Source organism: Amborella trichopoda, chromosome 9, assembly GCF_054954075.1.
Source record: "Amborella trichopoda isolate Santa Cruz 75 chromosome 9, AtrichopodaSantaCruz75HAP2 v2.0, whole genome shotgun sequence".
In the NCBI taxonomy this organism is placed as follows: domain Eukaryota; kingdom Viridiplantae; phylum Streptophyta; class Magnoliopsida; order Amborellales; family Amborellaceae; genus Amborella; species Amborella trichopoda.
In genome coordinates, this window is record NC_142344.1 from 53,665,955 (window position 1) to 53,682,316 (window position 16,362).

General features: G+C 39.2%; 1 protein-coding gene across 1 annotated transcript in view; it reads left to right on the forward strand.

Annotated features, from left to right (window-relative positions):
• Window positions 1-15,409, forward strand: part of LOC18441512 (SEC7-like guanine nucleotide exchange family protein) — a 32,714-nt gene extending 17,305 nt beyond the window's left edge. The window contains exons 7-11 of the mRNA XM_006851749.4: window positions 682-1,175; window positions 1,400-1,721; window positions 1,862-2,243; window positions 2,406-3,100; window positions 14,479-15,409. Of these exons, the coding sequence (XP_006851811.1) occupies window positions 682-1,175; window positions 1,400-1,721; window positions 1,862-2,243; window positions 2,406-3,100; window positions 14,479-15,135 (2,550 nt within the window). The 3' untranslated portion in view covers window positions 15,136-15,409. The remainder of the gene's footprint in view (window positions 1-681; window positions 1,176-1,399; window positions 1,722-1,861; window positions 2,244-2,405; window positions 3,101-14,478) is intronic.
• The last annotated feature ends 953 nt before the right edge of the window (window positions 15,410-16,362 follow it).

Sequence of the window (16,362 nt, forward strand, 5' to 3'; positions counted from 1 at the left end):
AAAGGGAATAATACATCTTGTACAATATATATAAAAAAGGAATAATACATCTTGTAACAAGTTATCTTGAACATCTATTTTCATGATTTTCAAGTTCTTATAGATCTGTTCAATCTGTATGGTTTTTAAATTCTAAATTTCATAATTAGGGTTAAGCATAGATTTTCCAGCCATCATCAAACCTGAACTACACCTTTTGACAAAATTTAGAGGTAAGCCTTCTTGTATGGTATAAGGTGGGCACCTTATACAAACCTCACCCACCCACCCACACACACACACACACACACACACACACACACACACACATCTTATATATTAACTTTAGTATATGATATGTTTGTCTTTAGCCATAATGGTTCTCAGGTGAAGACAAGGAGTATTAGGAACTCTATTTTTTATCATCATCTCGCTATATGGCTCTCTTTAATCATTGTCACATTTTTCTATGAATTTTGGTTAGAATATTCTATGTTTAATTAGCTATTCTCACAAAAAAAAAGAAAATCTCCTATATGTTCAAATTGGAAATCTAATATGTGATATAGCTGACTTGGGTAACCTAGAATTTTGCAAATCCAGTTCCTTATTAAGTTAGAGTTTCAAGTGATTCTTCTTCTTTGTACATCGCACCATTTGCCTACATTTCATTTTGTCTTAAAAGCGTGATTTTACATGCAGACACTTATCACAATTGCTGATGAAGATGGCAATTACCTACAAGAAGCTTGGGAGCATATATTGACATGTGTTTCCCGATTTGAACATTTGCATCTCTTAGGAGAGGGTGCTCCTCCTGATTCCTCATTCTTTGCTCTACCTCAAAATGACCTAGAGAAGTCCAGACAACAAAAGTCTACCATCCTTCCTGTGCTGAAAAGGAAGGGACCTGGGAAGCTTCAATATGCGGCTGCGGTGGCTAGAAGGGGTTCCTATGATAGTGCAGGTGTTGGTGGGGTTGTTACTACTGAACAAATGACCAATCTGGTTTCAAATTTGAATATGCTGGAGCAAGTTGGAAGTTTTGAAATGAATCGCATATTTACACGGAGTCAGAGGTTGAATAGTGAGGCTATAATTGATTTTGTGAAGGCCCTCTGCAAGGTATCAATGGAGGAATTACGATCTACTTCTGATCCACGGGTTTTCAGTCTTACAAAGATTGTTGAGATTGCGTAAGGATTTTCTCTGACCTTGCATCTTTGCTGCACAGTGTAATTTCTCTTTTCTTCTCATCTATCAAGTGATAGAAAACAAAAATATTTACTTCTCTTTTGTGTTCGTTTTGTGCTGAAACTATGACTGTTCTCCCTACCTAGTGGGAATAGTGCCTAAGTTGCTCTGAGCATAACTCTTGATCCTCTTTCCCAAAAAATAACCCCTAATCTTATTTGGCCAGGCATTACAACATGAATCGTATTAGACTAGTGTGGTCAAGCATATGGCATGTGCTTTCAGATTTCTTTGTCACCATTGGATGTTCTGAGAACCTTTCAATTGCGATATTTGCAATGGATTCTTTACGTCAGCTGGCGATGAAATTCCTGGAGCGGGAAGAACTGGCCAATTATAATTTCCAGAATGAGTTCATGAAACCATTTGTAATTGTCATGCGTAAAAGCAGTGCCATTGAAATCAGGGAATTGATCATTCGATGTGTTTCTCAAATGGTTTTGGCCCGTGTCAATAATGTTAAATCTGGATGGAAGAGCATGTTCATGGTATGCATTTCTACTTAATCCCGAGGCTAAATTTTATTTATGATTTTCTTGAATTCATTTTCTCACATCATTTGCTCTGGTTATTTTGATGATATGATAAGCCATTCCCCTTATCGCTTTTCTTGTCAATTGATTTACAGGTCTTCTCAACTGCAGCCTATGATGACCATAAAAACATTGTTCTTATGGCCTTTGAGATAATTGAGAAAATTGTTCGTGACTACTTTCCATACATTACAGAAACGGAAACCACCACTTTCACAGACTGTGTGAATTGCTTGATTGCATTCACCAATAGTAATTTGAACAAAGATGTAAGCCTTAATGCTATTGCTTTTCTTCGGTTCTGTGCGGTGAAGCTTGCAGAAGGGGATATTGGTTCAACTGCAAAGAACAGGGACAAGGAAGTTTCTGCAAAGAGTGGTCTTACTTCACCTCAGAGTAAAAAAGATGGAAAAGTAGAAAGTCTCCGGTTTACCGACAAAGATGATCATCTCTATTTCTGGTTTCCTCTGTTGGCAGGTATTATTGTTAACCTTGGAATCCCCTTGGAAATTTTTTCCGGAAGATTCATTTCTTGTAAGCTGGAAGTCACAATTGTAATGGAGACTGTTAATTGTTTTGTTTGATTGAAAGGATAGTTTGCTATGCCAAGTGACACATGATTGTCTTGTATCTTCGCAGGATTATCAGAACTTAGCTTTGACCCAAGGCCTGAGATTAGGAAAAGTGCCTTACAAGTGCTTTTTGATACATTGCGAAACCATGGTCATCTTTTTTCATTGCCATTATGGGAGCGAGTCTTTGATTCAGTCCTGTTCCCTATCTTTGACTATGTCCGTCATGCCATTGATCCTTCTGGGGAAACTTTGCAAGTACATGGTGTAGACAGTGATGGAGATGAGCTAGACCAAGATGCCTGGCTCTATGAGACATGCACATTGGCCCTTCAACTAGTTGTTGATCTCTTTGTTAAGTTTTATGATACAGTCAATCCACTGTTGAAAAAAGTGCTTTTGTTACTTATTAGTTTTATAAAGCGCCCTCATCAGAGCCTTGCTGGCATTGGTATAGCTGCATTTGTTCGATTAATGAGCAATGCTGGGGGTCTGTTTTCTGAAGAGAAGTGGCTTGAGGTGGTCTTGGCATTGAACGAAGCAAATACTGGAACTTTACCTGATTTTAAGCGAATCTTGTATGAAATGAACGTTTTGAGTGGGTCTACTGACACTGGAGATTCTTCTATGAGGTCTGGTAATGAAGGTTCTTCTGATTCAGCTACTCATGGTGATGAGACGGATGGCGTGAAAGCACGCCGCCTCTATTTTGCCATTACTGATGCCAAATGCCGCACAGCTGTTCAACTTTTGCTGATTCAGGTAAATTACTAATATTATAGCTATTTTCTTCATGCCTTTTTTTTTTTAATGAAAGCGAAGACTTTGCTTCGTGTGAAATATGCCATTCAAGTCTAAGTGACTTCCTTGTTTTGGATCTTAATGTAATCCTCAATTGACTAAAATTTTGTTCTTAAATTTCTTTCTAGTTTTCAAGTAGTGAGGTTTTAGAGTGATACCTACCAAAAAAAGGGTTTTCAGAATGATGTTCATGTAGTCTAGTTGTTATTCACTTGCAAATTACAATTTTCTCATGGTTCTTGCATATTGCAATATTGGAATCCCTTTTTGTATGGTAATGTCGTAATGACTCTAAGTTAGTGCCTGAACAGTTTCTCTTCAGGTAACAAACATCCATTTATTTCAAAATTGGGCCTCATCCATGGCTCTAGTCGGCCATTGGTATTCCCCAATTCAAGTCCCACATCAGACATGGTTCTTTCTTTCTTTTTTTTTTTTTTTTTTTGGACATACTAAAATGGCAGGAATGGATTATGTTGATGTCACATTTTGGCTCTGCCACCCTGACCACCCAGGCCTTGTTCCTGACACAATTCTTTCTTCGTAATCCATGATCTAGTTTTTTCTTGGATGTCTATATATTTATGACTCCGAGACATACAGTCACATTTTATCTTTTTGATGTATAAATTCTTTAAGTGATAGTATCCCACACACAATTTGGGGAGAGGCTAAGTGTTCAGGTGCATTTTTGACTCAAAGAAAATCACCTGGTATGGCAAATGAAATAGTTTATGTAAATATGGAACATGGAACTATACCACAGCCGTACCATTGTTAAAAGGAAAAAAGCCTAGGGGTTTGGACCCTCAAGAGCATTTGTATGAGACCACAAATTTGGTGTATATGATGGCATACCTCAACGGTGGCTTGCCAAATGCAATGCGTAGAGTTGATTGATCAAATGGGCTTCTGATATGGTATCTATTGCAAATTTGTCAAAATCACGGGAACCCAGCACAGATGATCGTGGAAGTCCCAAGCCAGCTTAGATCATGGGATCCTCATAATTTGGGGTAAAGGACTCCTCACAGGAAAATGTCAAAGTTTGGAAGCCTCTATGATGTGAAACGGATGAACATAAGGTTCAAAATGGAGCTCAGTCAAATCCCAATCAAACGGATACCCATTCGCGGCTCCCAAACTTTAATCTAGGGTACCATGAAGGTGCCTCTCAAAAATCAGGTCATTCCGATTTTGGATGACGAAATATGGGCTCGTAAAGATGGAATTCACTGAGGAAGCGCAGTTTAAAGCCAAAAATAGGGAAGTAAAGGAGCCCCAAGATTTTGGTGTCCGAAGAATCCAAATTTTGTGAGAAGGTAGGTAGTCCCCTAAAAAGCTACTATGCAAAATTTAGGCGTAATCCGATACCCAGAAGTGCCATTTTCGAAGTGATCTTTGATAACACACCAAAGGTCCGCCGCCTTTTAGCATAAAAGACTACACTGGCTGTGGTCCGTAATAGTGGCGAAAATCAGCAAAGTGGTGAGTTTATTTGACCCTAAAGTTTTGATCATATCTCCCAAACCCCGAATCCACATGAGCTCAAATTTGATATGTTATTCTTGACTCAAAGAGCTTACTATCCACACACTCGAGCGCACACACACGCACACACAACACACATAGAAACACACAAATATATATATACACACACACACACACAACACACACGTGCATACACATAGAAACACACACAAATATATATATATACACACACACACACACACACGCAACACACACGTGCATACACATAGAAACACACACAAATATATATATACACACACACACACACAACACACGTGCATACACATAGAAACACACAAATATATATATACACACACACACAAATCATTGTTAGATTGAATCAATAAAGTCATCATCATCGTCATGATGTCATCAAAGCCCTTTTCCAACTAATTGGGGGTTGGCTACACGACCTGGTTCGCCATTCTGTTCTTTTAAGGGCCATACCCTCAGTGAGGCCATAAGTCCCCATATAGTTTTTGACGACGTCAGGCCATGTCGTTTTGGGCCTACCTTTTACCCTTTTTGATCCTTCCATTGGAACTAACTAGCATCTCTTAACATGTCCTATATTGGGTCTGTACCGCACATGGCCAACCTACCTTAGTCTACTTTCTCTCATCTTAGCACTTATTGGTGCTACCCCTGAATTCTCTCGAATGTATTCATTTCGAATTTTATCCCTTCTTGTCTTGCTACTCATACATTCTCATCTCAATTACACTCATTCTTTGGGTATGTTGTTTCTTGACTGCCCAACATTCCGCCCAATAAAACAAAGCTGGTCTCGCAGCTGTCCTATATAACTTGCCCTTCAACTTCATTGATATGCAATGGTTACATAGAACTCCGGTTGCACATCTCTACTTTGCCCACCCAACTCTAATTCTATGTGCGACATCTTCCTCAATCTCTCAATTTCTTGGATTTGAATCAATAAAGTATGAGATCAAAAGTGTTTGTGTTGCAGTCCCTACAACCTAGATCCACATTTTGTTTAATGTCTCACAATCCATGTGAATTTTTAAACTGAAATTTTACTGATATGATCCTTACTCAACCCCATAAACATCAATGTAACTTGTTGAGGTGTTTAAACCCAGATTTGGTATCGAATTGATGCTTGAAATTGACTAGAAAAGGGGGACTGCTGAATCTTGAAAGATGGGTTAATAAAATGATCACAATTGATTTGATTGTTGGAGTTTTTGAGCCAAGTTAATTCTCAAATGCTCCAACATTGATTTCCCACAACTTTGTGGAGTCAGGTCAAAATTAGGGAAGAGCATAAAAGTTCATAATGTTTTACTCCAAATGCACAAATATGATTAGACTCCCTCAGATATTGGAGTTTTTGATTCAAAAGTTCAAATTTGTTGCAAAATGTTCCTAGATGAGTATTCTACAAAATTATGGAGTTAAAACAATAAAAAACTGCTGGAAAGGCCATGAAATAAGTGGTGGATTGGATGAGGACATGGAAACCCAAGTTCTCCAAGGACAAATGGTGATATTTTCTCAACTTTGGGTACAACAAACTTTCCCTTTGTGAAAAGCTCGAAATGGATTTTGATTAGCCACCCATATTTCAGTCCCAAAATTGAGCATCCATGCATGTTTGAAAAGTGTTCTTTAAGTACCCCTTAGCCCCTCACTTGTAAGAGGTTAAAGAGGTTATAGAGAGAAATAAAGGTTAGAAGGTTAAGAGTCATGTGGAGGCTTAGAGAGTTTTTTAATTTCATTTAGGGAAAAAATATGATATTTTAAAGCCATTTAGGAAAAAAATGCCTGTCCTTTCTCTTTCTTCCTCTCCTTGGTTGTTCTCAAAATGCTCCTCTCTAAACACCTCTGTCTTCTCTTCATCTCTCTCTTCGCATTTTCTGGCATGCTTACTCTCTCCTTTATTTTCTAGCTTTCTACCTATACTGTCCATTTGTTTTCAGCCATTATCATGGTTCTTCTTGGTGGTGAAACCAAAACCACATCATCTGCTCCATTTTCACTCTCTTAAGGGGAGTCTCTCTTTCTGTCCTCTCTCAAATAACCAACCATATTGCCCTGTACTGTAACAGGGGTCACTTTCTTTGGCCTCCCCCTTATGATAAGTTGGAGCATCTTTATTGATCATCATGATGTCAATGACTGAGAATACTGGATCATTTGAAGCCCTAGAATTGCCAGGAAATTGAGAGTTAAGCGGATGGAGTTGCTCCAGTCTTTGGTTTCTTAGTTTTTCTCCCTCTTTTTCTTGATGGTTCTTGCACTCTAGCGAATAAAAGGGAGTTTTGGGGAAATGGGGTTGTCTCACTAGGTTTTACACAATATTCAACCTAAAAACAATAAATTTTAAATGAGCTTTTGAAGATCTTGAGAGAGAAATGTGGAAGTAGGTTTGATTCATTTGGTGGAAAGAACATATTTCCAGCAGAGGGTGATGTTGGCCATGAAGGCTTGGGAATCAAATGGCTGGAGCTAATGGAAAAACTGTCAAGAGAAGTTGATACATTGCTGCAACTGCAACCTCTGATGAGGTTTGGGAAGGGAAAGTATGCTAATTTGCCAGTAAATACTTCAAAAAAAAAAGAAGAAGAAAAAGGTATGCCAATTTGCCAGAAAATTAGGGCAAACTGGCGAGACTGTCGATTTCATGAAAATATGGGACAGGCAAAGCATGCTGGAAATGGAAGAGGAAGAGGGGAGAGAGAAAGAGGTTTAGAGCGAAGCGAACCAAGGGGAAAGAGAGAAAGGAGGGGCATTTTTGTCCTAAATGCTTTAAAATTCACAAGTTTAGGGGTTGGGGTTTAGGGGATCATGCAAAGAAAAATAGTGACAGTATTTGGTGAGAAGCAAATTTTAGTGGGGAGTCCTACTTGTAGATTCTTTTGGATGGGATTTTATGTAATTTTCCTTTTTCAAATCAAATCGGATTGAAATCACTTGATTGGTATTGTTATCTGTTGTCTGAAACTTGTTCGTGAAACAGATTTGAAAACCCCTTCTTGTATTCTGTTTAAAATAGGATTCAAATTTGCGATTAAAATAGGATTTGAAATCAATGGCAATTAAGCTTGCAGCGAAATTTGGGCTGACTTTCCCCTGTTTGACATGAAATTGAGCTTTCTCCAATATCTTGGGGCTGAATTTCATAACAGTTTGCGGCTGATTTTCACTATTTTAGCAAAAGTTCAGCTTTTGCCATTTTGGGGACTTTGTGACAATAAATGAGTTTTTCGAAATCAGATTTAAGCTTCCTGATGTTCAGTTGCCTGCTGATTTTCCTTCACAAGAGCCCCAAAACATCACTCACATTTTGGGGCTGAATCAGATTTCTACCACATGGTGCGTCTCAGTCTACATTTACTGCTTTGGTGTGCTGCTTTCTGCTTTCGTTCTTCTTTTTGCTTCAGCTTTGGTCTATGTTCTGTTGAGCTTTACTTCCTTTGCTTTATTTCTTCATGTTAATGTTTACAAGCAAGCTTCTGTTTTCTCTTACTCTGTTCATCTTGTTCATTATGGCCTTCCTTAATTCTGTTTGAGCGAACATGCATCTATAATGGTATCAAAGCCATGTTCAAGTGGCTGTTCTGGAGGATTCATCATCAATAAGGATTCAGAATCCATAGAAGAGGAAGATGTATCTTCAATAAATGTTTTAGATGTATCAGACATATCATTTGAGGAGTGGGTTTCATTTTGAAGATTAACTTCAGGCTGTTTTGTCAAGTTCTTAAGAAAAGAACTCATATCATTCAAGGGTTTAGCAGGAATATCCATTTGAACTGGAACAGAAGATGCCACAACATCTGAGTCAGTATCTGAATTTTGAAACATATGGGTTTCTTGTTTTGGTAATTGGGGATCAATGGAAGGTTGGACTTTAGATGATGGTAAGGATGTTGGGGAATTGGGAATTGGATGTTGAGATGAAGATGGAGCATGCATACTTGGCTTTTTTCTTAATTGAGAAAAAAACATTGCTTCAGGAAACTGTCTTTCATGTTCAAAAGTCCTCAATGGTCTGAAACCATAATTTTTGGGAGGAATGAGACCAGTAGGTGGGTAAAGAGTTCTTGTAGGAGGAAAAGGATCAGGATTTCTTAAAGTGGGATAAGCCTGGGTATGTGGAAATGGTTGGAATTGGGATTGGTATTGGGATTTCCAAAGGTCTTTGTCTTTTTTCCAAGTTTGTGAACAAGAACACTGTGTTTCTGCATTACATTTGATTTTGAGATATGGCTTATCACAAGATTTTCCCAATAGATGTCTATTTTTGTCCATTTCTTTAACAAAATCAACTTGGTTGCACAAACGTTCTAAAGCATGGAGAACATATTGATATAACTCACCAAAACTGGTGTTTTGAATAGTAAGTCCCTGATTTTCCATTGTTTTAGTAGCTTCTTTGCCAAGAGTTGGAGGTACAGATTCAAGATAGAATTGTTTTAAGTTAACATCATCAATTCCTCCTATCTTATGATACCTGTTGTTCATTTCTGAAAAATGTTTTTCAAAATTCTGTCTTTTGAATGAACAACATTTGAGTTGAAAAAACTCTTCTCTTGCAACAATTTGTTCATGTTTCACTGGGCCTGAGAATTCAGAGACTAAGAAACTCAAGAATAGAATCACTATTTCTCAACTGCATTTGCCTGTATTATCCAAGACTTATATACCAGTCAAAATGGCATCCTCTTAGTCTAACAATGACTTTAGAAATTGTACCGGCTAACGTATTAGCTGGATTAAGCATTTCAGAATGCATCCATCCTTGGATTTCTTTGAATCTATCATTCCATCTTGATGGTGGCATGTCATCAATTGTAAAGCCTTTGGACGAGTCACCATAGGTGGGAAGTGGTTGAGGTTCTTGGTGGTTAGGTGATATGAGGTCTTTTTCCATAACTGGGTCAGGTTCAAGTGGCTGTTCTGGAGGATTCATCATCAATGAGGATTCTGAATCCATAGAAGAGGAAGATTTATCTTCAATAAATGTTTCAGATGTATTAGACATATCATCTGAGCGGTGGGTTTCATTTTGAAGATTAACTTCAGGCTGTTTTTTCAAGTTCTTAAGAAAAAAACTCATATCATTCAAGGGTTTAGCAGGAATATGCATTTGAACTAGAACAGAAGATGCCACAACATATGATTCAGTATTTGAATTTTGAAACATATGGGTTTCTTGTTTTGGTAATTGGGGATCAATGGAAGGTTGGACTGCAGATGATGGTAAGGATGTTGGGGAATTGGGAATTGGATGTTGAGATGAAGATGGAGCATGCATACTTGGCTTTTTTCTTAATTGAGGAAAAGACATTGCTTCAGGAAACTGTCTTTCCTGTTCAAAAGTCCTCAATGGTCTGAAACCATAATTTTTGGGAGGAATGAGACCAGTAGGTGGGTAAAGAGTTCTTGTAGGAGGAAAAGGATCAGGACTTCTTAAAGTGGGATAAGCTTGGGTATGTGGAAATGGTTGGAATTGGGATTGGTACTGGGATTTCCAAAGGTCTTTTTCAAGACTTTGCAGCTGTTTTTCCAAGGAGGCTTTATCTTGCCCTTTTTGAACTAGCAAATAAGTTTGCTCATTGATATCTTTGACTGTATACAAGATATGCATCAATTCGTCATGCAACAATTGAATTCCTTCTTTTAATTGAACTATTATACCTGATAATCCCTGCATCTGAGTAGACATCGCATTTTGCTTTTCTTCTATTCAAAGTAGTGCTAAATTTTGAGATTTAGCATTCTTTGCTTGCCAATTTAAACTAGCTTCGGCTAGAGAAATGGAATTTTGTAAACCTGTAGCATCTCTTTTGTTGGGATTCTTAATTTTCCATACATGCCTTTCATTTTCTTGGGGTTTCTCAAAATCATGTAATGGGGGAAAATTTGAGGTATAACTTGGACATTGTGGATCAAAAGCTAAGCAATTTGAAATCTGCTTTTCTTCTGGATCATCCCATCCTAAAGGGATGATATCTGAAACAGTGGGTTTGGGATTTGGGTTTGAACAACCATATGTTACATAGTAATCCCATTTACCCGATCTTTCTCCAAGCAATCCGACAGATGGATCACCCTCCATGCATCTTTGATCAAGGTTTTGTTGTGATGATTTTTTCTTTCTGTTTTTTCTTTTTGGAAAATCATCTAATTCTTTTTCAAGGCAAGAAGAGCAATTACAGGTGTCAAACCAGTTATGGCCATCTGCAGTTTTTTGTTCATAAACTGGCTTTCCTGTTTTGTCAAAGGCAACTATCGGAACTTTTTCAAGTATTCCTTGGAATTGGGTAGGAAATATTTCTCTTGTCTGGTTCTCGGTTATTCTTTGACTTTGAAAATTTATCTGCACAGTTCCATCTGGCATTCTAGTCATTCTAGAATTTGATTGTATCAATGGCTGACATTGGTTTTGAAGAGTTTCATAGTTTGTCACCCATGTAGATGCTATCAACTTTAGCAACCTTTCTCAAGAGATTTGTCTAGGAATATAATGACAGACAGGTTGGGAATTGTTATCAATTTTGATAAACAGTGCAGTATTTTCTTGTTCAGGGGATAAAGGGGTAACTATGTCAAAAGCATGGTTCTGTAATCTATACACCATTTGATAATGGAGTGTAGCTACCGTTGCTGTTTCAATCTGTTTTGTGCCTGTAATCTGTCACTGGACTTTAAAAGCTGAACTCAAATGAGAGTATTTGATTGGGATATTGAAATTAGGAAAAAAGGTAACAAAGATGGTTCCTGCATTCAAGGTTGTTTGAACAGTTCCAATACATGCATGCTGGTATTCTAAAAACCTAGAATCTAGCAGAGCAATTCGATAAAGTGCTTCCATACCTTTTCTTCCATAAAACGTCAGAGCTAGCTTTATGGTGCCAAAATGAATATGGGTATAGCCTTCTTTAAGCTTTTGGGGAAATAGGTTACTAGGTTGGGTGATGGTAATATATTGTTCAGATTGGGTAGCTGGTATTTGGTGTTGGTCAAAAGAAGAGGCTTGAACATATTCTTTAATAGCTTCAGCGTTCTTTTTCCCACACAACTTTTAATTCTTTCGGTCCAATTTAAACTAGACTTATCATAGACATGATAAGGATTTATCAACTGAGAATTGGTTTATGAAAACTTTTCTGGAGTATAAGTTATTTCGAAAAGGTGATCTTCTTTTGAAAACATAGGACGGAAATTAGAACTAGAAGAAGGGGTATTGTCTATTGAAACCTCTGAAACAGTATCTTCTGCCATTTTCTAAAATATGGATTATTAAATTGACTGTATTTTTTGAAAAGAAGGGAAGGCCAGCTTTCCTTTTGTGTTAACAAGATATGAACTCCAACCACGGCCTCTTAGCTTTTAACAGAGTTTCTGTTATGTCAACTTCAGAAAGCATTGACAGTGGAATAACATCAACACCTGAAATCAACCTTCAGCACATACCACGTCTTCTGATGCGAGAGATCTTAGTCCAGCTAGGCAGACGCAGAGCATACTAATCTCAATATGAACCAGAGATTAACCCAGTCAAAATAATATCCTTAAAAAATCAACAACTTATGGCTCTGATACCATTATAGATGCATGTTCACTCAAACAGAATTAAGGAAGGCCATAATGAACAAGATGAACAGAGTAAGAGAAAACAGAAGCTTGCTTGTAAACATTAACATGAAGAAATAAAGCAAAGGAAGTAAAGCTTAACAGAACATAAACCAAAGCTTAAGCAGAAAGAAGAACGAAAGCAGAAAGCAGCACACCAAAGCAGTAAATCTAGACTGAGAGGCTCTAAGCAGCACTCTGATCTAAACAAACAACCTACAAGTCCTTTTATAGGCACCGGACTTGAATGTTGAATTTGTCGATTCTGTCCAATCTGATTTTTCATCACAAAAGCCCCTACTCTCTTGAGCTGATTGAGATTCCAGGGAATCACTTGAATCCTTGGCCAGTCAGGTGATCCCCTATTTTAGCCAAAAATCGCCCGGCTTGTTCCGATGAAAAGGGCAATTTTTTATCAACCGGGCTGATTCCCCATCCCATAAGGAAAATGGATCAGGTTGGCCGATAACAATCTGACTTGGGTTTCCGTGAAGGATCAGCGATTTTTAAGCACTGATTAAAACAGAGAAAAGTAATAAGTAAAATTATACACTGTTGAGTTACAAAACTGTCCCTTTATGACACTAATGCGTTGATCACAATTCACAAATTCCTATTGTCCCCTCCTTGGTGAGTTTATCAGCTCTCTAGGTTAGCCTCCCACCATATATAAGTGAATGAGACCATGCCAAGTTATGGTTGAACAAAGGTTTGAGGTACTGAGGATATGGAGCTTGCGTGGAGTCCCAGCAGTTACCACTGAATGAAATCTGAACCACTTGGAGGAGTGACCTTAACCAGAGCCAAAGAGTTTCTGACCCTTGAGAAGAACCAACGCCTGGGTCCTGGTGAAATCAACATACCCAATATGGCCTTGCATACAAGAGTAGACAATGGTATAGATGGTTCCTTAACTAGCCACCCACCCCAGGACCCAGGTTGGCTAAGGAAAACCATTTGAAATTGAGGCTAACAACTCCCAATGGAGGAGGCCTTGATAAACCTGATTTTGCTATGCCCATAGGCCTACTGTGCTGATGTTCCCTCAATTCTCTAGGAAGATGATCAGTCAACAAAAGCCTTACAGCTTTGAGCCCAAAATATAATTGTGGCTCTATCTTTTTGAGCACAGGGCTCACACCCTCTCTCTTTTTGCTATCAAAAGTTTTGGCATTGTGTTTGAGCAACAAGTTCCAAATCGAGGCTAGAATGGTAGCCTGCCATAAGAAAATATCTGCATTTGGGATTGGGGGTGAGTGGTAGGCAGTGAAGAGGACTTCAGTGCTTTTGGGCCAGATCAACCACCACTAAAAAATGCCTAGTGTGGCAGCCTATACTTGAGCAGTAATCGGGCAGGACAAGAATTAGTGATCTACATTTTCTTCAGTGTTTCTATGCTCGACATGGTGATTAGGGATTGGGATACCTCTCTGAATTTTGTCAATAGTAAGTACGTTTTTGGATATACATGTCTATTGAAGGCTTGAATCTTAAAGGGGGACTGAAGTAATGCATGCCCTGCTCGCTACCACAGGCCCAGAGGAAGTGGAGGTGAGGGCGGAAAGCTGGTACGGGCCAGAAAGTTTGTTCCTACCTTTGTGGGGCAGGTACTGATTTTAGAGTAGGCCTAAGAGGGTCAACGAGTCTGCTATTTCAGGCCCCTATGGTTCCTTCAAAACTTCAGAACCCTGATAAGTAAGCCACCTAGGGGCTCATAAGGTTGCTCTATGGATACGTTCTGTCTATTGCGAGAGTAAACTGACTAGGGAAGAAGTTTCCCTTGGTGTAGTGCCCTACCATTAGTCTTTCCTCAGCATGGTGAGCTCACCTGTCTTTGGCAGCATATATGTTCGATGCACGCATGAAACAGCCCTCCAAGTACATTCCATGCGCAATCGCTTATTTGTGTTGGTACCCTCCCTGATTCATTTAAGCCATGTTTATCTTGAATGACACATTGCCGGAGTTCCTATTGCATGAAAAACCATCATCATTTACTGAACAGAATCTGATTACATTCTTTCGGTCCTCTTTTGTGTAAGCCCCCTTCTGTGAGGCTTCCAAACCACACACCAGCCTATGAGATATTACGTCTTAGAATATATAGTATGCCATTGATAAAATATACGTATCAGATACATATATTGAGCATTTTTTTTGCGGGACACATGAATTGCTGATCTTCTTCTGATGCACTTTTGTAGGCTGTGATGGAGATTTACAACATGTACAGAGCTCAGCTGTCGGCCAAGAACACTGTTATCCTCTTTGAAGCCATACACACAGTTGCATCTTACGCTCACGAGATAAACTGCGACTCTTTCGTGCGTGCAAAGCTTCAAGAGCTCGGCCCCACAACCCAGATGCAAGATCCACCATTGCTTCGCCTCGAGAATGAGTCCTACCAAGTATGTCTTACCCTACTCCAGAATCTCTTACTCGATAGGGACACCAAAGATGGAGAGGTTGAAGTGGAGACCTTCCTTGAACTATGCAAAGAAGTCTTGCAAGTCTATCTCAAAACAGCTCAATCTATAACCTTACCCGGGTCCACGAGCATGGAGCCCAGAGCTCAGTGTGAGCCCTCAACTGAGTCCACTAGCACCGTATCTAGAGCTCGATGGCCCATCCCCCTTGGCTCAGCAAAGAGGAGGGAGTTGGCTGCCCGTGCACCCCTTGTGGTGGCCACACTCCAAGCCATTTGTGGTCTCGAGGGCTCGTCATTTGAGAGTAATTTGAGTCGATTCTTTCCATTGCTTTCGGGTTTGGTGGGTTGTGAGCATGGCTCTAATGAGGTTCAGTTGGCTTTGAGTGATATGCTGAGATCTAGAGTTGGGCCGATCTTGCTTAGGTCTTGTTGAGTGAGCAATGTATGGTTTAGATTGTATGATATTTTGATCCCTTTGTTTAAATCTGTATCTTTTTGGGGTTACGTTCCCCTTTCTATTTTTCAGTAATCCTGAGGATGTGTAGAATAATGGCTCAAGTGAAGTTGGTGTTTGGCTTGGGGTGCTAGAACACTCGTTGGTAGAGTTAGAAAATGAGTAGAGCAGGCTAGTTCGGTATCGGAGTGGATTTCTCAAGTGCTATGTTCCAATTTTCTCATTGTTTTATTCATGTCCTCTCCTTGTCACAGTTTGTTCTTTACTGATACTGGTGCTCAATCTCTCTCTCTCTCTCTGCTAGTTCTTTTCTATTTGTTAAGAGAAAAGCCAAATGGTAACCCTAGTGCGTATCTCATGATCTTGTTTTGTTTTTCAGTTTTCTTAAGAGCTGTCTGTTTGAGCTTAACCAATTCTTTTTTATTTGTGAAGAGAAAAGCCAAATGAGTGAGCATCTCATGATCAAGTCTTTTATAGTGTTCCGAAGACCTGTCATTTCTGAGCATAGATATCTGGGGTGCTTAGAGACTCGCACAAGGTATGTCTTGTAATTTAGCTGTTGACAAACACGTTTAAGGAATTGCATTGATGTTGTCACTTCAACGATAACAAAACAAATAAAACGGTAGTGAATATATAACCCCATGGAATAATCGGTCTACTAATTCTACTATGGATGTGTTATCTAGGGCTGGCAATGGACCCGGACCCTGACCCGGATCCGAACTCAGACCCGTGAGGGGTGGACCTGATTGGGGTCTAGGTATGGGTCTGAAAATTGGACCCAGGTTTGGGTCCAAATCTTGGGTCTGGAAACTATTTGGGTTTGGGTATGGTGAATGATGGTATTTGGGTTTGGGTCTGGTGAATGATGGTCCGGTTGGACCTGGACTAGACTTGGATGCGATGGGACCGGTTGTGAGTGGAGCTTCAGTTGGACATTTGAGATCCTCTCTCACTCATGAGTGAGTGAGTACGACAAATGAGGAATCACGAAAGGCAGTACGAATGCATAACTAACTATTATTAGCAAATATGAGGGATTTTCGTGCATAACGTATGGGGCGCAGATAGGCAAAACCTTGCTATAAAACAAGCGACAATGAACCAAAAAGCTTGTCACGGTGCGTTAGTGGACATGCACGTTGATTTTCTGGACCCTCAATACTCTCTCATTCTCTCTCTCACTTAGTGAATGCCTTCTCA